We start from the raw sequence: 25,313 nt of genomic DNA, 5'->3' as shown, positions 1-25,313 counted from the left end.
AGATGGTTCTTGTAAGCCGTCCAGTTACCAACTCAGTGTCCAATATAATGGCCCCCGTGCCTCAGACCTAGGAGGGCATCAGACCACTCTCTCCAATGGCTGAAGAGATAGTTCAGAGGTTGAGAGCACTTGCTGCTCTTCAGAGGACCCAAGTTCAATTTCCAGAACCCACATCGAGTGACTCCAAAATGTCTGCAAATACAGCTCCAAGAGATTCACTGGCATGGGTGGGCGGGCATCTGCCCTCACATTCTGTCCAAGTTGGGAGTCACTATTGCTATAAGGAAACACTACCAAAGCAACTTGGGGAGAAATCGTTGTTTTGCTTATGTATCCTGAATCAATCACAATCCACTGAGGGAAGCCAGGGCAGGAACCTGGAGAAAGGAGCTGATGCAGAAGCCATAGGTAAGTGCTGCTTACTAGCTTCTCCCCATGACTCAGCCTGCTTATTTACAGAATCCAGGACCACCAGTCCAGGGATGGCCCCAGCCACAATGGGCTTTCCCCCCATTAATCTCTAATTGAAAAAATGGCCCCACAGGCTTGCTTACAGCCCGAGCTCATGGAGACATTTTCTCAATTGAGGCTTCTTACTCTGTTGACTCAAGCTTGTGTCAAGTTGACATAAAACTAGCTAGCACAGATGCACATCCCCAGTGCAAACAAACACGGGTAATTAGGATAAAAACAGGAGCTGGAGAGAGAGCTCAGTCGCTAAAAGCAGTTGCTGCCTGACATACTTACATTTCTATTGCTGTGATAAAACTTCATGATCAAAGTAACTTATAAAACAGTTTAACTGGGCTTCGAGTTCCAGTCCATGCTGGTGTAGTTAAGGCTTAGCCACAGGCAGCTGGAGCATAGCTGAGAGGCAGAGAGCACACTGAGAATGGCACCAGTCTTGAAACCTCAAAGACCACCCCCACCAACAAGGCCAAACCCAATTCTTGCCAAACAGTTCCACCATTGGGAACCAAAAACTGAAACATGGCCTGCCTATGGGAGCCATTCTCATTCAAACCAGCACCTTCCACTTCCTGACCCCCAGAGACCATATGTAATGCACAATGCATTTAGTCCTATATCAAAAGTCCCCAGAGACTTTCACAGTCTCAACACTATTTAGATCCCGGTATCTTCTAAGGCTCAAGACAGTCTCTCCTTGGCAGATGTCTCATGGCTCTAGGATCTCCACTGAAATCCAGGCTTCAATTTCTTTCTTTCTTTTGTTTTGTTTTGTTTTGTTTTGTTTTGTTTTGTTTTGTTTTGTTTTGTTTTTCGAGACAGGGTTTCTTTGTATAGCCTTGGCTGTCCTGGAACTCACTCTGTAGACCAGGCTGGCCTCGAACTCAGAAATCCTCCTGCCTCTGCCTCCCAAGTGCTGGGATTAAAGGCATGCATCACCACTGCCCGGCCGGCCAGGCTTCAATTTCAAAATGTCTCACAATGGCTTCTCAGTATCTTCTGTGCAGGGACTACATTGCCATACACCTGTTCTCAGTGGCTCTCCATAGCTACAGAGGAAGATTCCTTGACTTTACCAATGTCTCCTTCACAACTCTAAAGCCAGAACCACACAGACATCACGGCGAAATTCTGCTGCCTTCTTGGGATGAAGCCCTGCCCCCACTGAATCACATTCACTGCAGTTTTCCTTTGTCATGGTTCTTGGGAGTAGGAAATTCCTCAGGCTCTTCCTTTTCACATTAGCTTAGCTGGTAGGGTCTGGTCCACAGGCACCTGTGGTAGCTTGAGTGCTAGGCCCCCATATGTTCATCTACTTGAATGTTTGGTTCCCAGCTGATGGACTGTTTAGGAAGGGTAACTGTGGCCTCATTAGAGGAAGCATGCACTCAGGGTGGGCCTTGGGGTCTCAAAGCCAGCACCCGACCCAGTCTATCTGTCCCAACTCTCTCTGGGTGTGGGTGTGTCTACCTGCCAGCCTGCCTGGCACCTTCAGGTAGAATACAAGCTCTCAGCTACTACTCCAGCACCATACCTGCCTGTTGCCATGCTTCTTGCCACAATGATCAGACTCTAACCCTCTGAACTATATATAGTAAATCTGAATTAAATGTTTTCTACAAGTTGCCTTATATCATGGTTGTCTATTCACAGAAATACAACAGTAACTATTCTGTTCTATAGATTAATATATTCTGTTCTGTAAACTAATATAACTATTTTCTTATATAGACTAGAGTAAGACAATGAGGCCTTTCTCCCAATACAGATTAGGCCTTGCCTTGATCTCTTTCTACCCCTGACCTCCCTTGGTTGTTCAAGGCAGGCTTTCTCTGTGTAGCTTTGGCTGTCCTAGAACTCACTCTGTAGACCAGGCTGGTCTGCAATTCAGAGATTTACCTGCCTCTGCCTCCCAAGTGCTGGGATTAAAGGTGTGTGCCACCACTGCCCGGCTTTTCTTTATTTTTTAAGGATTTATTTTCATTTTGTGTGTATGAGTATGTTGTCTACGTGTATGTCTGTGCACCACATGTGTGTCAGGTGTCTAGAGAGGCCAGAAGAGGGCATCAGGTCCCCTGGAACTGGAAAAACAGAACTGCCCTGCCCTGTGGGTGCTGAACTTAGTAATATGTAAGTCTCCCATATGATGTTGGTTTTGACAGCATGGAAGCTGCAAGATGGCGAGAGGCTGAGAATCATCAGAATAGAATCAGAATGAAACCTAACCTAAGTTCCATAGGAGCAGCCAGTGCTTTCAACCACTGGACCATCTCACCAGCCCTGGTCTCCTTTTCTCTTTCAGCACAACCCTTGTTTCCAACACTACTTGTTCTGGTGTTCTTTTTCGCTTGGAACTGTATGTTCCTTATTTCTCTTGGCCCCACTTGTTCGTTTTCACTGTAGATCTGCATTAAGACTAAAAAAAATCACTAAAAATCACACAACAGAGTCAATGTTTATTATCATTTTGGGGACCAGGCATGGTTGTACACTTTTAATCTGAGCATTGGAGAGGCAGGTACAAGCAGGTCTCAGAGTTTAAGGCCAGCCTATTCTTTTTTTTAAATTATTATTTATTTAATGTATATGGTACACTGTATCTTCAGACACACCAGAAGAGGACATCAGATCTCATTTGCAGATGGTTGTGAGCCACCATGTGGTTGCTGGGAATTGAACTGAGGACCTCTAGAAGAGCAGTCTATGCTCTTAACTGCTGAGCCATCTCTCCAGCCCAAGGCCAGCCCTATTCTAAAGTGTGAGTTTCAGGACAGGCAGGGTTCACAGAGAAACTCTGACTGAAATATATATATATATATACACACATGTGTGTATATATTATTATAGTTCTGCATAAGATTTAATAACAACATTAGTTTAATTTTACATATAGTCTCTGGCAAATTCGTACAAGGGCAGAAAGCAGCCACATTCTCTGCCAAAATGTCACAAGAATGGTGTCTAGGCCAGTTTTGCCAATACTGTTCCTTCCTGAAACGTCCTGTGTTATGCCTGCACAGTCTGAAGAGCTTTCAGCACTCTGTTTGCAGGCTCCTATTAGGGGATCCTGTTAAGACCTGCTTACAAACTACAACCACTTTCCTACGACAAAGTCCCAGTCTTGTACATTCCTCCAAAAAATCAACATGGTCGGGTTTGTCACAGTAGTGGTATACTCTTTGGTACCAAATTTCAGGTCCTTTTCTATTACTGTGACAGAACAGCATCAAGGCTGGCAACCTATAAAAGAAGCATTTAATTGGGCTTAGAGTTTCAGAGGGTTGGAATCTATGAAGGGGAACAAGTGTGCAGTGACAGGGAGATGGAACAGCAGCTGGGAGTTCAGATCTTGACCTGCAAGCTGAAGGTGGAGAGGGAATGTCTTGAGTCTTTTGAAATCTCAAAGCCTACTGTAATGGTTTGAGTAAGTATGGCCCACCACAGATTCATGTGTTTGAATGTTTGGACATAGGTAGTGGCACTATTAGGAGGTGTTCCGCGCCCCTTTTCGAGTCCCCTTCGCCTGCGAAAGAGACACGTGAGGCAGTGTTTGGGTAGTTACTACAACGAGGCTGTATTCTTGTATCAGCAGAAGTGGAAAGACCCAAAGCCCGGGAAAGGCACTGCTATATGTACCCTAGAGTGGCGTGTTCACTTCTGATTGGCTGTTCACTCATCACCCCATATTACGCCCCAGGGATGGGCAGTGACTTTGGCGTGCTTTTTGCCTTTTGGACCTGTGCAGTCAGTTGTTTACTAGTGGGAGGACAGGATGTCCGAGCCATTTTGGAATGGCGAATGTTGTCACGCTCACTGCGGCTCCTAACAAGGAGGTATGACCTTATTTGGAGGAGGTGTGACTTTGTTCAAGGAATTGTGTCACTGTGGAGGTAGAGCTTTGTGGTCTTAAATGCTCACACTATGCCCAGTGTGAAAAACATAGTCTCTTTCTGCTGACTGTGGATCCAGATGTAGAGCTCTCAGCTCCTTCAGCACCAAGTCTGCCTGGATGCTGCCATGCTTCCCACCATGATGATAATGGACTGAACCTCTGAACTGTAAGCCAGCAGCAAGTCCTTTTTGTTAAGTCCAAAGCAGGTTCCAAAATGGCAGTGCTGGTGATGATGTCCTAAAAAGGACTCTGACCAGGTAAACAGAAGGACTGTTATTGGGTTTAAAAAAAAAAAAAACTCGCCAGGCAGTGGTTGCACCAACCTTTAATTCTAGCACTAGGGAGGTAGGGGCAGGCAGATCTCTGTGAGTTCAAAGCCAGCCTAGTCTAAAAGTGAGTTCTAGGACAGCCAGAGCTACACAGAGAAACCCTGTCTCTAAAAAGAAACAAAAACAAAACAAAAATGCAAAATAAGGAAAAACTCAAAGCATTTGAATGGTGCCCAGTTCTCCATCTTGTTGGAGAGAGTGTAAGCAGGCTTTGAGGTCTCCTAGTGCCCAAGCTTCACCCTTGGCTTCAGCCCAGTTTTGCCAATCTTGTTCCTTCCTGAAACGAAGACTCACCTCCTGGCTGCCTATGGAAGACAGTCTCCTGGCTACCTTCAAATCACGATGCAGAATTCTCCTTCTCCATTTCCATGTTGGCCAGTACCCTGCCATGCTTCCCACCATGATGATAATGGACTGAACCTCTGAACCTGTAAGCCAGCCCCAATTAAATGTTTGCCCTTATAAGTTACCTTGCTTGGGCCAGGCAGTGGTGGCGCAAGCCTCTAATCCCAGCACTTGGGAGGCAGAGGCAGGCAGACTTCTGAGTTCAAGGCCAGCCTGGTCTAAAGAGTGAGTTCCAGGACAGCCAGGGCTACACAGAGAAACCTTGTCTCGAAAAACCAAAAAAAAAAAAAAAAAAAACTGTAGTTTTGGGCTGGAGAGATGGCTCAGCCGTTAAAGGCTAGGCTCACAACCAAAAATATAAGAGTTCGGTTCCCAGAACCCATGGCTGTCTCTCCAACCATTAAAATAAATAAATAATAAATAAAGAGAGAGAGAGAGAGAGAGAGAGAGAGAGAGAGAGAGAGAGAGTGTTACCTTGGTCATAGTGTCTCTTCACAGCAATGAAACGCTAACCAAGACAAAGAGAAACGTGTTGTGGTAAATCTCCAACCCAAATAAGTCCAGTCAAGAAAAACACAACTCAATATTTATGGATATAAACTGAAGGCCTAGATTGGTCAGATTTACCATTGTACTACTTTATTCCCCAGCTTTGAGATCCCTTACAACTTGTGATTTTTCCAGGCCACGTTCTTCTCCCCTGTTGTCCTTCCACCTCCAGCTCCTCAGTGGCCTCTCTCGCCTCTCTCCCCTGTCGACTTCTTCTTCCAACTCCTCCCCTAAGCCTTTTTCTCCACCTCCCCTTCTACTGCCCAATCACTGGCTCCAGCCTTTATTTTATAAATTCAATTGGACAGAAGGTTCACAAGATTCACTCCTCCTCTGTAGCCCCTCCCAGGAAAGTGGAACTACCATCAAAACACGAGGCTGGAGCTATCCACAACAGAAAAGAAATAAAAACAAAATCCCTATTCCAGATGACATGGTTCTTCCATAACAGACCCTAACTAAACACTCCACCACAAAACTCTAAGCTCACAAACATGGTCAGCAAAGTGGCAAAATACAAACTCAACACACAAAACCCAGCATCCTCCCTATAGACCAGTAACAAGCAGTCTAAAGGAAGTCTATTTACAATATGGACAACAAGCCTGACCAAAAGAAGAAAACAAGTCTTCTACTATAATAAAACCTTTAAGACTCTAAAGAAAGAAATAGAGGAAGACATTAGATTTGGAAAGACCTCCCATGCTCATGGATTGCAAGAATTAATATTGTCAAAACAGCCATCCTACCAAAAGCAACTACAGACACAATCTAATTTCAATCAAAATGCTGCTTATAATTTGTGTTGTATGATATATGGACTCACATTGCTTTAAGGTCATTGCTTTAAGGATTTCTTCCTATATTGTTTCGCTTTGCTATTAGGGGACTACATGCCTAGCCCACACATACTGTCTCCTATATACAGGCTAAAATCTAGTTGTATCTGTTTAAAGGAAAGAGGTGACTGTCACATTTAACCTATGAGATTCATGAATCCCGTGGAGGCATGTACTCTGTTGGTGCATAGGCTCATTTTACCATGGAGCTATGCTTAACACAACCAAAAATAAAATATCCATGCTGCTACATCACCACCTTGGCCAATGACCTCATCAAGATGGTGAGAACCATGAAAATGAACCACTATCTCAATGAATGCAGTTACATGGGATGAGCCAAAAAGGTGACAACAAAATTTCCTGGTCCCACCTTAAGAAAACACCCTTAAAAAAAAAAAAAAAAAGACTACAGAGTAATAATACCAGACCTCCAGTACTGTTTAATTTTTAAACTGTTTTCCATGATATAGTTGCTGGTTCTCAATGGAGACTTAAGAGTTTTCCTAGTCATGGCCTTCTATCACTAGCCATCTATCAAAGGGAGATGGCTAGATTTGAAAAGCAGCACTGAGAAAATGTAAACAAGCACAGTTCCCAGCCAGGACCCAAAGAGTCAATGGCTGGGTATCAGAAGAGCTGCAGAGGCTGCTAGAGGCTGAAAAGAAAAGCTATGTTAGGTCCTAATGTCTGTTCCTCTGCTCAGCATCTCTAAACCTGTTTTTCTCTAAAGCAGTGTTCTCTCCTTTCCCAAGACTCCTTTGCTTCATGCTTAGCTGCTTGTTTCTGCTTCACCAAGCTCCAACTACTCACTCTTGCTTTTGCTTAGAAACCTTTCAGTTACAACAACATGAATAATAGCCAGGCGTAGTGGTGTTTACCTTTAATCTCAGCATTCAGAAAACAAAGGCAGCTGGATCTCTATGCATATATGGCCAGCCTGGTCTACATAGTGAATTACAGGCCGGCCAGAGCCATATATTGATACCCCATCTTTAAATGAGGAGGAGGGGGATAGGTAGAGTAAACAAGAAAGAAACAAAAACAAAACAAAAAAAGATTTTGTGTAAAAACACAGCTGAATGTTTCCTGAATAGTTGGCTTACATAAGATATGATGGTCTGAATAAATTATTTAAGATCTCTAAAAGATGGGTTGAAAAGACGTCTCATCAGTTAAGAGCACTGGCTACTTTCTTACGTTTCTGTTTGTTTGGTTTTTTGTTTTTCAAGACAGGGTTTCTCTGAGTAGCCCTGGCTGTCCTGGAACTCACTCTGTAGACCAGGCTGGCCTCGAACTCAGAAGTCCACCTGCCTCTGCCTCCCAAGTACTGGGATTAAAGACGTGCGCCACCACTGCCCAGCTCACTGGCTGCTCTCTTAAAGCATCCAAGTTCAAGTCCCAGCTCAATACTGTCTGTAATTCCAGTTCCAGGGGATCTGACACCCTCACACATCCATGCAAGCAAAACACCTGTGCACATAAAATAAAAACATATTTTTAAAGAGATATACAAAAGATGAGACTTGGAGATGATATACATTAAACTTCCTAAGGTCATAGTTCAGAACACTGATATTATTAAATCCATGGAACTACTGATCTGTTCTCAGTAACAATCACAAGGAGTAGCTTAAGAGCACTAATGTGTGCCTGAACAGATTTAAGAAGTGTCTGAGCTGAGCTGTGATGGAGTGCACCTTTAATTCCCAGCACTTGGGAGGCAGAGACAGGGGAATCTGTGAGCTAGAGGTATTCCTGTCTACTGAGCAAGTTCCAGGACAGCCAAGGCTACCCAGGGAAACCCTGTCTCAAAAAACTAAAAACCTGGATGGATGGATGGATAGATAGATAGATAGATAGATAGATAGATAGATAGATAGATAGATAGATAGATAGATAGATAGACAGACAGACAGATAGACAGACAGATAGATACACACACATACATAAAGTTGGGTTTTGCCCAAGCTTTATCTAAATATTACACAGTAATTAAAAATACCATCCAGGCTTGATGGCAAAGACCTTTAAACCCAGTACTTCGAACACAGAGGCAGGTGGAAGTCTATAAGGTGGAGGTCATCCTGGCTTACAAAGCAGGTTCTAGAACAGCCAGAGCTATGTAGCAGACACGCTGTCTCAAAAAGTATAAAACAAAATAAAGGCTACCTAAGGCTTTAATTCATTTCTAATATATACAGAAATCTTCTTCAGGGTAAATCCTTTTGTGATGTCAAAAAGGAAAAAAAATCCAAAGCCCTTTATATCCAGTCTTTTATGTTCATTAAATCTAATTTCACCCATGAGTTTCCCCATACATTTGAATGGAATTAGGAAGTGTGAATTTTTTCATGATATTCATATTCAAACCATTTTTCCTCCAGCATTTTTGTTTGTTTTTATTGTTTTCAAAGAAAGCCACCCTCTGCCAACATCATCAGCTTTTATTTGGAGATTTGTTTTGCCATGTGAGACCCTACAGACATAGAGATAGAGGTGGAGGACTTGCCACCTCACTCACCTTCATCAAGCTCTCCTGCTTGTTCAGTACACTCTGGATTACAAGGGACAATACTACACTTGTACTTCCCATGAAGTACACTTATAGAGCAAGGACATTAAAACAATAGGGGCTGGTAAGATGGCACAGAGCCTGCCCCTAATGTTTATGGCCTGAGTTTGGTCCCAGGACCCACATGACCTCTGAACACTGAAGTATGCACATATAAACACATGCACAAAAAAAAATTAAAGATTTAATACAAAAGTAAAACATCTACAGGCAGGTAGATGTTTTCAAGTTCTGGGCTAGGCTGATAAACATTATGAATTCTATGCCAGCCAGGGGCATATAACATACTGAGACTCAGTCTCAAATAAACAAACAAGAATAAAGCAAGCCACAGATAGAATTGGTAAGGTGGATACCAAACATGAGACACTGACAACATCCAGTGAAGACTGAAGCAGCACAGTCAGAAAGCAAATGGGGGAGGGGGAGGGTAGGCAGGGGCTAGAAAAATGGCTCAGCACTTAAAAGTACTGGCTGCTCTTCCACAGGACCTGGCCTTGATTCCCAGCATATACATAGCAGCTCACAACCATCTGTAACTCCAGTTCCAGAGAATCCAACACCCTCTTCTGGCCTCCCTGGGTATCAGGCACACATGTATGTAGACCTACATATAGGCAAAACACCCAAACGTGGATTTTTATAAAAATAAATAACAAATAATAGATGGAAGGAAGAAAGAGAGAAAGACAGACAGACAATTGAGGCTTAAAAAAATCCAGCAGAAATACACTGGGGAAGCATTGTTGAGACTAATAAAAAGCATCTGGCCTTTTATTTCCACTGCAATCCTGAAATAGTTTACCTTCTATCTGTTCACAAAGACACTACCATGCTTTTTAATACCCATAGCTACTGCTGAACAGCTTTCTCCCTGTTGCAGGCCAGCCTACCCTGGATAGGAAGTAATAAGAGAAAATTTGAGATAAACATGTGTCTGAAAAAAGGGAGGATGTGCTCCCTCTCAGTGTCACTCGAAACAAACTTAAGCAAAATGACAGCCTGTCAATACGGTACATATGACAATACAGCTGTGTGAACCTTTTCTGAGGTCTGAATGTCTGTTCATCTCAGACAAGGGCACCAAACACAGACACAAGGAAAAGATTTGACACAAGTACACCTTGATAAAGCAGTTATTTTAATTAAGGTTACTTACAGGAGCATGGGTGAGGGGTACTGACAAAAACATGGCAAACTTATAGGTAGGTAATCCACTGAAAAGAATGGTGCTCCCTCTACCAGCAGCAACTCTCTGGTTTTATATCCAGAGAAGGGGGAGGTCTTGTGACGCCCTCCTGTCCATTAACTACCTAAAGGTATTCAGGTTGGACACGGTGGTGCACACCTTTAATCTTAGCACTCAGAAGATAGAGGTAGATGGAGCTGGAGATCAAGGCCAGCTTGTTCTACATAGTGAGTTTCAGGACAGCTGAGCTATATAGTGAAACTCTCAAAAAACAAAGCCAAACAAAATATATTCAGGGAGAGAAAAAGATTTCATAGCCAGGCAGTAGTGGGGCACACTTTTAATCCGAGCACTTAGGAGGCAGAGGCAGGTGGATTGGTGGATTTCTGAGTTCGAGGCCAGCCTGGTCTACAAAGTGGGTTCCAGGACAGCCAGGGCTACACAGAGAAACCCTGTCTTGAAAGAAAGAAAAGATCTCATGATCCCTCCTTGAGCATTATGCCATTAGTCATCAGGGAGGCCTCCAAGGCTCCATGCACACACCTCCACACGAACACTAAGGGTCTAGAGCTTGTATAGGCCTCCTGTAGGTCATCACAATAAGACTTCAAAAAGATAGGCAAGGCCAGCATTCCAAACATTCCATCCCTTCCTCTGGTACATCCCACCCCTTTCTAGGAGGGGGTGGAAAATCTCATCAGTAACTATTGCTTACTGCAAAAAGAAGCTTCTCTATTCAAAAATGACCGAGACAATAATCTACAGGCATAAACATAGAACTTGAGACAGTCATTTCACAGAAATATATCCATCTAGCAAAATTACTAGGGCCTTATGATTGTCCAGCTGTGGGTTGTGGTTGGGTCTTACACATGTGAGTCGACCCCTGAAGAGCAAGCCTTAAATGCAACCAGAATGGAGGCAGAGGCAGGCGGATTTCTGAGTTCGAGGCCAGCCTGGTCTACAGAGTGAGTTCCAGGACAGCCAGGATTACACAGAGAAACCCTGTCTTGAAAAAACAAAAAACAAAACAAAACAAAAAAAAGTGCAACTGGAAAGCAGTTGGCTACTCTCATTGAGTCATGTGGCTACAGTACTGGATCTTACTGTGTTTATCTGTGTATTGTGGAGGGAAAGCGCATGGCATGAGTGAGGGGATCAGAAGACAACTTGCAGGATTTGCTTCCATCATGTAGGTTCTAAAATCTAACTCAAGTTGGCAACCTTGGCAGCAAGCACCCTCAACAGCTGAGCCATCTCACCAACCCCAGTAGGCACATCTTGCTTGACATAGTACCATGCAGGCTCCAGAGGGAGAATGCCTCACAGAGGCATGTACCTACAGGTCCTATGAATGCTGGCCAGCGAAGAAGCAGCTTTCAGCTCAGTCTCGGATTGTTTTCTCTTGTAGAAACAAGAGAACCAAAGCTAGCAACCAAAGCACGTGGTGTCTTCGGAAAGTCTTACATGTAGTTCTGGGGACAACTAATAGCATTGGCAATAGTCTGTACTGTTCAGGGGACTTCAGGAGCATCCGTGGCTAACACCTCCTGGGGAAGTAGTCTGCCCCGACACTGCATCTTAACTAAATAGCCCATCTTCTGAACGTATCTTTTCCCATGCACACAGGGTCCCTTCATCCAAGCTCTTCAACTCACCTTTGAATGTTGAGTGTTAGCCACAGGCTGTGAAGGACTTCCCTCATTCACCTTGTTTGGTGTCACCTGTGTTATCCAACCATAAAAATCCCAAGAAACCCCTTGCTTGTCCTGTGCACATGTGTACCTCCCTCCTCATGCTCGTCCTGTGCACATGTGTACCTCCCTCCTGATCTCCCCTCTTGCAGCTCACCTGAATGCTTTTCTAGTCTGTGGCGCACTCTCGGCCTAGCATTACAGCAGCATGATACAAAACCTTTTTCCTTTTTACACCGGGGATTGGGGAGAAAAGGGGTCTCAGGGCACTGAAAGCTCAGAAGCCACCATCCCAAACAAGTGCCAGCTGAACTCAGGAGTCAGCAGCTAAGGGGGCAATAAATAAAATATTAACAAGATCCAACGGCATGAGAAGACTTGTACCACGTGTCCTCTCAATGTTGACCTGAGGACACAGCGCAGCTAAGAGTGCATGCGTGGGGCCTGGGTTAGTTCTGAAGCACGGGAGACCAGATGGGGTGGCCCATGCATGCAGGCCCAGGATTTGGGAAGAGGATGCAGGAGGATCAGGACTTTCAAGACCATCGTCATCTATACAGTGTGTTTAAAAGCAGCCCAGGCTTTATAAGAATTTGCCTCAAGAAAACAAAGAATAGCCCGGCAGTGGCAGCGCATGCCTTTAATCCCAGCACTTGGGAGGCAGAGGCAGGCGGATTTCTGAGTTCGAGGCCAGCCTGGTCTACAGAGTGAGTTCCAGGACAGCCAGGGCTACACAGAGAAACCCTGTCTTGAAAAAAACCAAAAAAAAAAAAAAAAAAAAACAAAAGCCAGTGTGGACACAGTGGAGAAGACAGGAGGTTGTTCATTATCCTGCACATCTGTCGTTCCTCATGAGCCATCTTGCAACCTCATCCTGAGTGTATCCTTGGGCCTATGGATCTCCTGACCTCCAGCAGATGTGCTGGGGAAGGAGCTGGCCCCTGTTCTCTAATTGGTGTAGGGCCAAGGGGAAACCCAGACATGCTCACCTGCTGTATCCCCATGGACTGCCAGGGTCCGACAGTCTCTAGGTTCAAGCTGTAGCACACTGCTGCCTCTTCAGTGGATAACCCTGGCTGCTGAGAGGTCTCTGGGCTGAACAAACAATTTATACACAAATATCCTTTCCAGCAGGAGAGGACACTGCTTACTCTGTAAGAAACAACCCTAGGGAAAGCTCAGATGTTTTAGCTGCACTGCTTTATCATGTCTTCCTTCACTGATGTTTCCCTCAAGTTTTACAGCTTTCCAAAGGCAGACTATTTGCTGACCATCACAATCTCCTTTAGTGGGTTACTATTTAGGCCTCCATTCCCAGGTGTAACCCCCATTTCCCACTCCTCTGCATTAAAGGACAGGGCTATGGGGGGAGCTGGGTCACTTCTACTCACTCCCTTTGAATAAAGTGTCCTCGCTCTGCAGGATTTTACACAGGCTTCAAGTCTTAGGATCCCAGTAAGACTACTGAGCAGATAGAACTTCTGCTTCCCTTATGCCATTCCAGCTGTAAGAAACCAGAGGCCAGCAGCTGTATCTCATCCATCCCCATCCTCCTTCCCTCCCAGTCTCCCTCCTCTTACTTTACCTGCCAGTTCAGATGCCAATACAGTGGACAGCGTCTGTGCATCTTTTCCTCAAAGTAATTCTTCCATTAGAATTGCTATTATACTAGAATTCCATGTTAGCAGATAGCCTTACTTGCATATCTTATTACTCAAAGCAAGGGCCATGCACTGGATGCCTACTTAATCTGTTCTGCCTGTGTTAACTAACTGCAATATACTGTTTAACCTGACAGCTGTATGGGGATATTCATACACTTCTGCGGCAAACTCATTAGTCACAGAAGTGGGCACTCCATACTACAAAGAAGGTGCATGGTACAGACAATGCAGCTGGTGCTGCAACATGAAGGCACACCCTTCCATGGCACAGTACAAAGGACAGGCGTTTCAGAATAGACTCTGCAGATGCTGTGCCCACAGAAAGCTTCCCTTCGGAGGCCATGTGTCATCACCCACAGCAGAGGCAAGGCCAGTGCTCCTCTCAAACTTGTCTTTGGTTCTGCTGTGCCTCCCATTCAGATGCCAAGTGCTGTGTGAACATTTTCTGGCCGAATGTGAACAAATGTCTATTCACCCTAGACAGGGCGGGCACCAAGGCTAAAAGCAAAGAAATGATTCCAGCCAAGTGCAGCCTGGGGAACCACTGACTTTAATTGGGCTTACTAAGCACAGGCAACTTACAGGCAGCTGCACTACCGACAAAAATGTCTGTCCATCTACTGACAACCAAAACTTACCACATTCTTTATATCTATATGTATAAGGCTTTGTCCCACCATTAATAGTTGTACATCTTTGAAAGGAACTGAGTTTGAAGGTGTCACAGCTTTGTCCCCACTCACAGGCATTGTCTGCAATACAAGTTGGTTCATGGACTCTATGGGACCAGTGACATCTAAACATCAAGGGTTTCTCCTCCAGTGAGATGTCGTTCACGAAACCGAAGGGACCTGCAACTCTGCAAGGCTTCAGCTGCTGACATTCACAGCATTTTGCACCTTAAGTTTTTTCATGTGCTTGAAGCAAACAGGGATAAAAGACTAACCATATTGTTTCCACTCCTAAGGCATTTCCCCAGCATGAATTAACTTGTTTCTGTGAAAGGAAAGCAACCAATAAAGGACTTACCACACATTGCTTACATTTGTAGAAATTGTGCCCAGCATGAATTCCTTCATGCCTTTGAAGTCTAAACCGTATTATCATTTATGTGAATAAGGCTTATCCCATGACATCTTCTGTTCTTACATGTGATTTAAGTGGATAAGAATAAACATTTTAGCACTGTTCACATTCATAGTGTCTCTCACCAGTAAGAGTTGTCGGATGTATTTGGAGGAAACAGGGGTAAAGGAATTAGGTACTGCTGACACTCATAGGGGTTCTCCACAGCATGAATAGATTTATGTCTCTGAAAGGAACTGTGACGGCTGAAGGCTTTCCCACATTGTTTGCATTCATAAGGTTTTTCTCCTGTGTGTGTTCGTTCATGTAATCGAAGGTAACTGTACCGTATAAAGGCTTTATCACACTGTTTACATTCATAGGGCTTCTCTCCACTATGATTTCGTCCGTGCAATCGAAGGGAAGAGTGATGTCTAAAGGCTTTCCCACATTCTTTACATTTGTAAGGTTTCTCTCCAGTGTGAGTTATTTCATGTAATCGAAGGGAAGTGTGTCGAGTGAAGGCTTTCCCACACTGCTGGCATTCATAGGGCTTCTCTCCTGTGTGAGTTCTCTCATGCAACCGAAGGGAAGAGTGGTGTCTAAAGGCTGTACCACACTGCTTACACTCATAGGGCTTTTCTCCAGTGTGAGTTCGTTCATGCATTTGAAGTAAGGAGGGATAAAGGAATGACTTCCCACATTCCTTACATTTATAGGGTCTTTCACTAGTGTGAGTTCGTTCATGCATCTGAAGTAAGGAGGGATAAATGAAGAGCCGACTACACTGCTTACACTCATAGAACGTTTCTCCACCATGAATAATTTTATGTCTGTGATAGGAAGTTTGACATCTGAAGGCTTTCCCACACTGCTGACACTCATAGGGTTTCTCTCCGGTATGAGTCCTCTCATGTAATCGAAGGTAACTGTGACACGTGAAGGCTTTTCCACACTGCTGACACTCATAGGGTTTTTCACCAGTGTGAATTCTTTCATGTAACTGAAGGGCACTGTGACATCTAAAGGCTTTACCACACTGCTGGCATTTATAGGGTCTCTCTCCTGTGTGAATTCTCTCATGCCTTTGAAGGGAAGTGGAAGAACTCAGAGCTTTCCCACACTGCTGGCATTTATAGGGTCTCTCTCCTGTGTGAATTCTCTCATGCCTTTGAAGGGAACTGGAAGAACTCAGAACTTTGCCACACTGCTGACATGAGTAACATTTTCTTACAGTGTGAGTTCCTCCATGTGTGTAAAGCGAACTATGATAAACAGAAGCCTTTCCACATTCCTTGTAGTCACAGAAGGTTTGTCCACTGTGGGGCTGGTGGTACATTCCAAATGTACTTGGAAAACCAAAGGATTTTAAACATACCTCACATTCACAAGGTCCACTCACAGTGTGAGTGCCCATGTATCCCTGACTTGTGAGAGAACTAGAATCGTACTGCTTGTTTCCGCATCTCTCCTGCTCATCCAGTAAGTATTCAGGATCAGATATGACATGCCTATTAAAGGATGAATGAGACATAAAAACCTTTCACCGACACTATATTCATAGAGTTTAATTTTAGTAGAAAACTTGATGCTTATATTGAGGTTTGACATAAGGGCTAAGGTTTTTGTGACCCTGACTACCTTTCACCCTGAGACCACACTCTCATGGTCTCTAATATGCAACTTCTATAAATAATAATAATAAAATGACAAGCTTGGTGGTACATGTCTTTAATCCCAGTACTCGCGAGGCAAAGGCAGGCAGATATTTGTGAACTAGAGGACAGCCTGGTCCAGAGTTACACGGTGAACCCTTTCTCAAAAACAAAAGCAACCAAATTAGATTCTACTGACTGCTTACCATCAAGGTGGAGGTCAGACACTGCTCTCAAGATGAGGCCAAATGTACATTTTCTGCCACATCTGAATGGTGTGAAACTACGTGGATTGAAGCGTCTACAATATGCCTCCCCAGAGCAATAATCTAACACTGTTAAATCTAATAATTTAACACAGGATCCAAGTGAAGTGTGCTGCAAACACTGAATAGCATTCTTACACTGAAGCACAGTTTTGCTGACAAGTTTCTAATGATGAATAAACTTAAAGTTGTCATTTCTTTTGCTTACTGTTAAATTTATATGGCACATTAAGGTTCCCATACATGAAAATTACCTTTGAATTCTTCCAAAATTTTTGCAGTCATCTTCAACATTCTGTTCTTCCCATATATACCCTAAAAAGCAGTCCCAAAATATATGGTAAATTATTAGAAATTGATAAAAATAAAACAGGATGTAGAGGCATATGCTTTTAACCTCAGCAGAGAGAGGCAGGTGGTGTCTGTGACTTCAAGGCCAGCTCATTTACATACTGAGACCCCAGCTAGAAAAACAAAGGCTCAGAAGTTCCTGAAAACCAGGAGGGGGTTAAAAGCACTTACTGTTCTCAAAGAAACACAGCTTCGGCTCCCACTTCTCACTCTGGGCAGCTCACAACCACCTGGACCTCCAGCTCCAGAGGAGTCGTAGTCCTCTGCCCTCACACACGCACACGCCTCAAGCCTGCCCCACACACTGCCACTGCCCTCCATGGGCACCTGCCTCATATACACACATGCTCCGAACCCACACACAGCATTATTCATGGCACCTGCCTCATATGCACACACATACCCCAAACCTGGCCCTATACACAGATAATTTAAAATAAACTGTTTCTTAAAAGAAAGGGGGCTCAGGAGTTAAGAATATTTACTGTTCTTGTAGAGAACCTAGGTTTGGTTTCCAACACCTGCATGGCAATAAAAGCCACCTGTTAAGTCTAGTTCCAGACAATCTGATGCCCTATTCTGGCTCCTGAGGGCTCCTACACACATACACACATATGGTACACATATTAAGAAAATTATTTAAAAAAAATCACTGGGGGCTGGAGAGATAGCTCAGCGGATAAGAGCACTAACTGCTCTTCCAGAGGTCCTGAGTTCAATTCCCAGCAACCACATGGTGGCTCACAACCATCTGTAATGGGATCTGATGCCCTCTTCTGGTGTGTCTGATGACAGCTACAGTGTCATATAAATACATACATACATAAAATAAACAAAACCTTTTTTTAAAAAATCACTGAAAAGCAGTTTCTAGTCTCAATATACATTGTAATCATGTCATTTTTCTTAAAATATAAGCTCTGCAAAAGCAGGGATTTTCGTGTGTGTATGTGTGTGTGTTATGGGGATGTACATGCCACAGAGCACACATAGATGAGAGGGCAACTGTGGGAGCTGGCCCTCCTGTCCTACCCCACGGTTCCAGCAGGCTTGCAGAGTGACTACCTTTGACGTGGTGAGCCATCTCACCTCCACTATGATGTCACGTATTCACCAGATCCTTTCCTTTCTACACCCAAATTGCAGAAGACCGTTCCTAACAGGAAAAAAAGGAAGAGGGGCTTTACCTATCGCAGCGAGGCTCCTGCAGGTCTCCAGCATCACATCTCTGTACAGACTCTTCTGGGAAGGATCCAGCAAAGCCCACTCGTCCTGGGTGAAGTGCACAGCCACGTCCTCAAAGCTCACCGAATCCTAAAACATCCCAAACATGTACATGAAAGAACCGCCACAACTGCAAAGGGATGTTCAATCGATAAGATGTTCACATGTCTACAGTCTCCACACATGCATTCCATGTCCAAGAGAGACATGCCAATGCAAACATGATTAAATAGCAAGTGGGCGCCACCCTGGGGAGGGGGGAGGTACTGCAGCTCCACCCAATTCTCATTTCTGTCCTAGACAGTCTGTCCTTACATGTCTATGTGCACAGAGTTTAAGCTTTGCTGGGTGGAGAGAACAAGATAACGGGAGAGCTCATGAGTGAAGAATGTCAGTAAGTCCACAATGACATAAAATCCATAATGAGTTATGGACTCATCTGTTACATACTCAGATAAACCTTGAGGATCAGACATACTCTAAAAAGACAACAGACAATGTGTGTAATGAGATTCCTGGTGGGCACTATTTCACAATGCTGTCACTACTTGAATGGGGAAATGAGCCAATCCTATGTGCTAATAGAAAAAGAAATCACTGAGATTCCAAGTACAGCTTACTCCAGTCCAAACGTCACAGTAGAAAGGCTCCTGGTCATGGGAATCGTATCTCAGAGCTGGGTGTAACCTAACATTACCATACCTTGGCTAAGGGACCACCCCTAGGAAGGCAGACTCACCATAAACCTTGCTAAAGAGACAGCCAAGATTACTAATTCTTGCCTTCCCAGAATCCATGGCCCTAGTACAGTCATGAGAGGCTGGTTTTGTTGTTTGTTTCTCTTTTTATCTCTTTTTAAAGCATACTTGGGCTCGCATCCCCACACACATTTCACGTTTACTTACTCCTTCTCTATAGCTTCCCTCCCCACCATACACTGTGGGCCATGCATCTGGCCTCCATGCCAGCTTCCATGACATGGCTTCCTCCGTTCTCCTCCAAGATGCTCGCCTGCCCTCGAGTTCCTCTTTTAAAGGATAGAATTGTCCTTGTGCTTTCATAGTCCATTCTGAAATTCTTTTATTAATGAGACAAAGAACCCCAAAGGAGGGCCCAATTTCCTCTGTATCACAAATTTAATTAAGTATTACAAGTATTACATGATTGCTATTTATAGATATAAAACAAAATGATGATAGACACATTAATACCAGAGCTCAAGAGGCAGAGGCTAGCAGATGTCTGTGATCTGGAAGTCAGCCTATTCCACACAAGGAGCTCTCAAACAGCCAGGGGTACAGAGTGAGACCCTGACTCAAAACAAACAAACAAACAAACAAACAAATCTTAAAATCGTTTTTTAAAATAATTTAATTACACTCTTCCAAGTCTTGGCTCCAAGACAACCAAAAAGAAACACTTCTCATCCTCAAGGGGGCCTCAGCCACAAGTGGCCAACTCACTAACTCACCAACTTGGGGACCAACCGAGCCCAGTAAGTGCCCAAGGGCAAGGGCATTAATAGGTTCATCACTCCAAACACAGAGGCACTGCCACCAGGTGCTCATAGGCTTCCCGTGTCTGTGTCTGCTGTACTGCTGCATGAGTGCTGTCACTCAAAGCAAGGCAGGCAGGAATTGAGCATGAAACCTGGAAGAACCAAACACACTCACCATGATTTAAATCCACTGCTGCTGCCCTATGACCACCAAGAAAGCCTATGTGAAGAGCTAGCTTCAGGGCTGGAGACATGGCTCAGTGGTTAAGGACTCTGACTGCTCTTCCAGAGGTCCTGAGTTCAATTCCCAGCAAACACATGTTGGCTCACAGCTATCTGAAATGGGATCTGATCCCCTCTTCTGGTGTGTCTGAAGACAGCTACAGTGCACTAATACATTAAATTAATAAGTAAACCTTTAAAAAAAAAAAAAGAGCTAGCTTCATAAGGACAGATGAAAAAAATATCTGGGAAAGGTTACATTTTATATAACAAAATAATAACAACAACCTGGGGCCCCAGACTTTGACCTCAGTGCTCAGCTGACAAAGGCAAGTGGATCTCTGAGTGTGAGGTGGGTTCTAGGCCAATCAGGACTATAAAATGAGACCCTTTCTCAAAACAAAGTGTGTGTGTGTGTGTGTGTGTGTGTGTGTGTTTGTGTGTAATGAGGGATAATTACATTCATTTACTTGGGTGGGGGGAGGTGTGATCTGGAGTTCAGAGGACAACCTGTAGGAGTGGGTTTTCTCCTTCCATGTCTGGGTCTGAGGAGCACACAGGATGTTAGACTGAGCAGCAGCGGGCATCTACTCTCTGGGCCACCTCATTATCCTGAACGTAGTACTTATTTTAATTGAATAATGCTGCAGCGTTACAGAATTAAGATTAAGATGGCCTATCATTTTAGAAAACATTCAGTGTAGCAGTTGTAGCTGCTCTGAGGGAGAAACAGAAGGATCACCTGATGTCAGACATCCCAGGTAGACTCTGCCAACAGTGAGATGTGAGAAGGCAGGCTGGCAGAAGTGCAGTGCCACTGTTCTGTGACATTATTGTTCTAAATTGACTAGGAATAACAGCAATTTAGCAAATGTCAAGAATCTTCTGAACAAGAGTGGGATGTCTTAGCTAAAATAGTTTAAGAACATACAAACTATGAAAAGGCAAGTTTTTAAAAATTCTCTCTTAGGAAATGGGATCTTGTGAAAAGTCAGTTTCAGAAAACAGCTGAGAAGACCCTCATCTTGAGCCCTGACTTCTCTCTAGGCTGGGTGAGGGGACAGAAGGGTGAAGCAGCAGGAGGAAGGCGGCCCCTTGCTTGCCATCCATAAATCCCTCACAGGTAGCCTTTTCAGCCTTCTTGTTTAGCTCTTCACATCCAAAGAAATCTGTGAAAAATAACAACTAAATACAAAGTGCATTCTGGGGGCAGACTGCCACACATGGGTAACAGAATCTTGGTAACAGATACTTTGGTAACACTAAACAAATGGCAAACTGAGCCCATAACAAAGGGAGAGTAAACCCTGGAGAAGACAGACTGACTTCCAGAGGTACTCACTGCAGTGGTCAAATGTTCACTTTTCTGAGACAAGGTCTCACAGTGTAGCAATAGCTGGACTGGAACCAATGATACAGACCATGCTGGCCTCAATCTCCTGGTGTCCGCCTGCCTCTGCCTCCCCAGTGCTGAGATTAAAGGCAAATGCTGACTTTCTTTAACATTATGAAATCACAAAGAATGCAGAGAAAGACAAACATGTGGCTCAAATATTGGTGGGGGGGGATGACCTGAGATCAATCTTCTATATCCTTCATTTACTGCACAAGCTAACAATGTTATGACCTTGCGGTGACACACTCAAACACATAACCCTATGAAGCTATAAGGGCTGGAGACATGGCTCAGCAGTTAACACACACTGTTCTTAAAAAGAAGCTGTGTGGGCTCAGTCAGAGAAGATGCACCTAACCCTCAAGGAGGCCCCAGGTAGTTTAGAGGTCTGGTGGGGTGGGGCTGTGGGTTAGGGACATCCTCAAGGAGACAGGGGGGCAGGGAGGAGGTATGGGATGTGGAACAGTCTGAGGGTGGACCAAGAGAAGAACAAAATCTGCGGCGTAAAATAAATAAATAAATAAATGATTAAAAAAAAAAAAAAAAAAAGCTGCCTTGATTCCCAGCACCCACATCAGGAAGCTCACAACAACCTGAAGCTCTAGCTGCAGGGATCCTGACATCCTTCTGATTTCTTTAAACACATACATAAATAAACAATAACAAAAAAAAATTTTCAATTGAAGCTGACTAAACTTTAAGTGCTAAACCATATGCTTGAATGTACAAAAGCCTGGATTCACTCACCAGCACCCTAAAAGAAAAAAATGCTAAATTTAATATACTATTAACAATGAAGTAGAAAAATATGATTAAATATGATTATACCAATAACTGGAAATATATATGGCAGGAGGAGGTGGAGAGATGGCTCTGAAGAGTACTTGCTGCTCTTGCAGGACCCAGTTTGAGTTCTGGAACCCACATGGCAGTTTACAATCAACAGTAACTTGTTTCAGGAGATCCAGCATTCCTTCTGGTCTCCATAGTCACCAGCTGTGCACGCACTGCACTTACATGGAGGCAAAACACTCATGCACATGAAATAAAGTAAATCTTTTCAAAATAACTGAGTTGCGGGCCAGGAATGGTGGAGCATGCTTTTGATCCTAGCACTCTGAAGACAGGGACAGGCAGATCTGTGAGTTTAAGGTCAGACTGTTTACAGAGTTCCAGGACAGCCAGAGCTACATAATAGGAGTATGGATGAGCTGAGCATGGTGTCAGAGACCTTTAATCCTAGCATTAGGGAGTCAGAGACTGACAGATCTGAGTTTGAGGCTAGCCTCATCCACATAGCAAGTTCTAGGCCACCCAAAGCTACAAAGCAAAACTTTGTCTCAAAGAAAAATAACAACATAAAAGGGGGTGGGGGATGTTTTGTTTTGTTTTAAGACAAGTTTCTCTGTGTAGCTCTATCTGTCTTGGAACTAGATCTACAGACCAAGTTAGCCTGGAGCCCAGAGATTCATCTGCCTCTACCAGAGGCAGAAGTAAAGGCAACACCATAGTGGGCTTGGAATGGGCTTCTTTTCTCTCCCTCTCTCTCCCTCCCTCCCTTTCTCCCTTTCTCTCATACACACACACACACACACACACACACACAGCATTAAGGGTGCTATTAGCATTGAAAAGAATAAACTGTTTTCCTCACAATAAATTCCAAGGATCAACAAAACTCACTAAAACAATAAATTATAACCAGTAACTCTTAACAAATCATCAAAATGTTAAAGATGAATATAATATCCATCAGCTCCCTGTAAAACAGCAGTGAGCAGCTGGATGACACTATCGAGGAGGGCAACACAGACAGGAAAAGACACAATGGAATATATGCAGATTTAATAAAGTCCTTTAGGCAAGAACTACAATTTTTTTAAAAGATTTTAATTGTTTTAAAACCTTTCAAAAAGTTTTATTAAGAGCAAAGAGGAAGTACAAATTTTAGACAGGTTTCCAAGAGAGGCAATGGACCTCTGAGTAAGAGAATACCAAGGGACCTTACTTTGGTTTTGTTTTTCTGACTTATTTTATGCAGATCAGTGTTTTGCCAGCATGTATGTGGCACCTGGTACCTGTGGAGACCAGAGGAAGCCTGGATCCCAGACTGGTTACAAAAGGTTGTCAATGACCAAGTGAGTGCTGGGGAATGAGTCCGTATCCTCTGCAAAAGCAACAAGTGCTCTTAACTGCTAAGCCACTTGTAAGGTTTTAAGTGTGTGTGTATCTAGGGATTTGTGCATTTGAAAAAGGTACCCTCAGAGGCCAGAAGAGGGCATTGGATGCTCTGATATTGGAGTTTTTTTGTTTTTGTTTTTTTGTTTGTTTTTTTGAGACAGGGTTTCTCTGTGTAGCCCTGGCTGTCCTGGAACTCACTCTGTAGACCAGGCTGGCCTCGAACTCAGAAATCCGCCTGCCTCTGCTTCCCAAGTGCTAGGATTACAGGCGTGCGCCACCACCACCAGGCTGGTATTGGAGTTATAGGCAGTTGTGAGCCGCCAGAGGTGGGTGCTGGAAACCAGACTAGGGTCTTCATAAGAGCAATATCCTCTTACACACTGTACATCCTTACAGGCTGTCCACCTCCTCATCTTTCTGACAGGGTCTCACGATGTACCTCTGGCTAACCTGGAATTCTGTAGCTAGGTAAACCAGGCTAGCCTCACTCTACCTGCCTCTTCCTCCCAAATGCTGGATTAAAGGTAGATCAACCAATCCAGCAAGGACTATAATTTTTAACAAAACAAACAAACAAACAAAAAACATGCAGGGCAGTGGTGGATAATTCCTTTAATCTTGGACTCGAAAGGCAGAGAGGCAGGTGAATCGCTATGATTTCAAAGCCAGCCTCTACAGAAGTGACTTTCAGGTCGGCCAAAGCAGGTCTAAAAAAACAAAACAAGCAAAAAAACAAAACAAAAAACAAACAAACAAAAAAAACCAAAACTACAACAAAACCCTAACCAAACAAAACAAAACAACAACAACAAAAAAAAGCAAAATAGTGATGTCCCATAGTTACGGTGATAGGAAGCTTCGGGATTGAAATGTCATGTTTCCTCAATATGCACTAAGAATCAAATAATCACAATATAAATCCTAACAATTTATGAAAAAAGCTGATTCTCATTTATGTTGAGAGCAGGAAAAAACGAAAATGGTCCACACAATTCCAAAGAAACAGCACACAGATTTAAAGTGTGTATATAATATATATATACATATTATATATAATATATATAGCATATATGTTATATATAGTATATATTATATTATAGTATATATACTATATATATTATAGTATATATGTTATATGTAATATATCGATATAATACACACACCCCGTTTTTGACAAAGTAGCAACGGAAACTCAACGAAGAGGGGAATGGCAAAAGGTTATTGACAGAACCGATGTCTATAGACAAAGAAATTAAATGGATAGAGTTTCACAATGTTGGGGCTGGAGAGATGGTTCAATGGTTGGGAGAACTGGCTGCTCTTTCAGAGGATCTGGGTTCAATTCCTAGTCCCAACATGGCAGCTTACAACAAACAGTTCCAGAGGATCTGACATCCTCACAAAGACAAAACACCAATGCACAAAAATAAAACTAATTTTAAAAAAAGTTTAAAATTCACAGTATTAACTCAAGTTGAATGCTTGACCTAAATGGTAAATGAAAATTCAGAACTTCTAGAAAGTAACAGTACAACCTTCTGACGAGACACCCAAAGCAGGACCGTAGAAAACGCCTGCCCCAGACCAACTCTTTCCTTCGCAAGGCGGAGCCTTCGCAGCGGAGGCTCGGCGCTCTGCGCAGGCGCGGACCACAGGGCAGAGGATACAGGGCCCAGCGCCACACAGCACTGAAAGCCGCTGCCGCCCCGCCCCCGCCTCGGGGAGGATCCGCCACAGCGGGCAGGGACAGCCGCCCTTGCTCACCATGGCGCGGCTTCCGGACTCGCCCGCGCTCTCCTCAAAGTCCCGGCAGCGGCGCTCACAGCACAGTACACCGCACCTCCCTGTGCTGCGGAGCCGAGCCCACAGTATGGCGGCCGAGAAGAACCCGCCTCTTGCCGCTGTCCAGTG

The 25,313-nt window shown here is 43.9% G+C and overlaps 1 protein-coding gene and 1 long non-coding RNA gene across 2 annotated transcripts; one reads left to right on the top strand and one right to left on the bottom strand.

The window, feature by feature from the left end:
• Nucleotides 1-127: 127 nt before the first annotated feature.
• Nucleotides 128-16,728, top strand: LOC143434720 (uncharacterized). The gene is made up of 2 exons (XR_013104446.1): nt 128-408; nt 14,290-16,728. It is a non-coding gene; the product is annotated as an uncharacterized LOC143434720 (long non-coding RNA).
• LOC117722038 (uncharacterized) lies at nt 2,905-25,313 on the bottom strand. Its single transcript, XM_034520975.2, has 4 exons — nt 25,167-25,313; nt 18,069-18,195; nt 16,785-16,845; nt 2,905-16,120 (listed from the first exon to the last, which is right to left on the bottom strand). Exons 1-4 carry the CDS (start codon nt 25,167-25,169, stop codon nt 14,752-14,754), a joined length of 1,560 nt encoding a protein of 519 aa, XP_034376866.1. The 5' UTR covers nt 25,170-25,313; the 3' UTR covers nt 2,905-14,751.

This window comes from Arvicanthis niloticus, chromosome 16 (genome assembly GCF_011762505.2).
Source record: "Arvicanthis niloticus isolate mArvNil1 chromosome 16, mArvNil1.pat.X, whole genome shotgun sequence".
NCBI lineage: Eukaryota > Metazoa > Chordata > Mammalia > Rodentia > Muridae > Arvicanthis > Arvicanthis niloticus.
The sequence above is the reverse complement of the archived record's forward strand: the minus strand, read 5'-3'. Positions and strand labels throughout refer to the sequence as shown.

Bases quoted from the DNA above. Each gene is read 5' to 3' on its own strand.
- LOC117722038 (XM_034520975.2), bottom strand. The intron at 16,846-18,068 runs GTAAAGCCCCTC...ACTGCTTTTTAG, and splicing joins CAGGAGCCTCGCTGCGATAG to GGTATATATGGGAAGAACAG. The intron at 16,121-16,784 runs GTAATTTTCATG...ATCCTTTAATAG, and splicing joins AATTTTGGAAGAATTCAAAG to GCATGTCATATCTGATCCTG.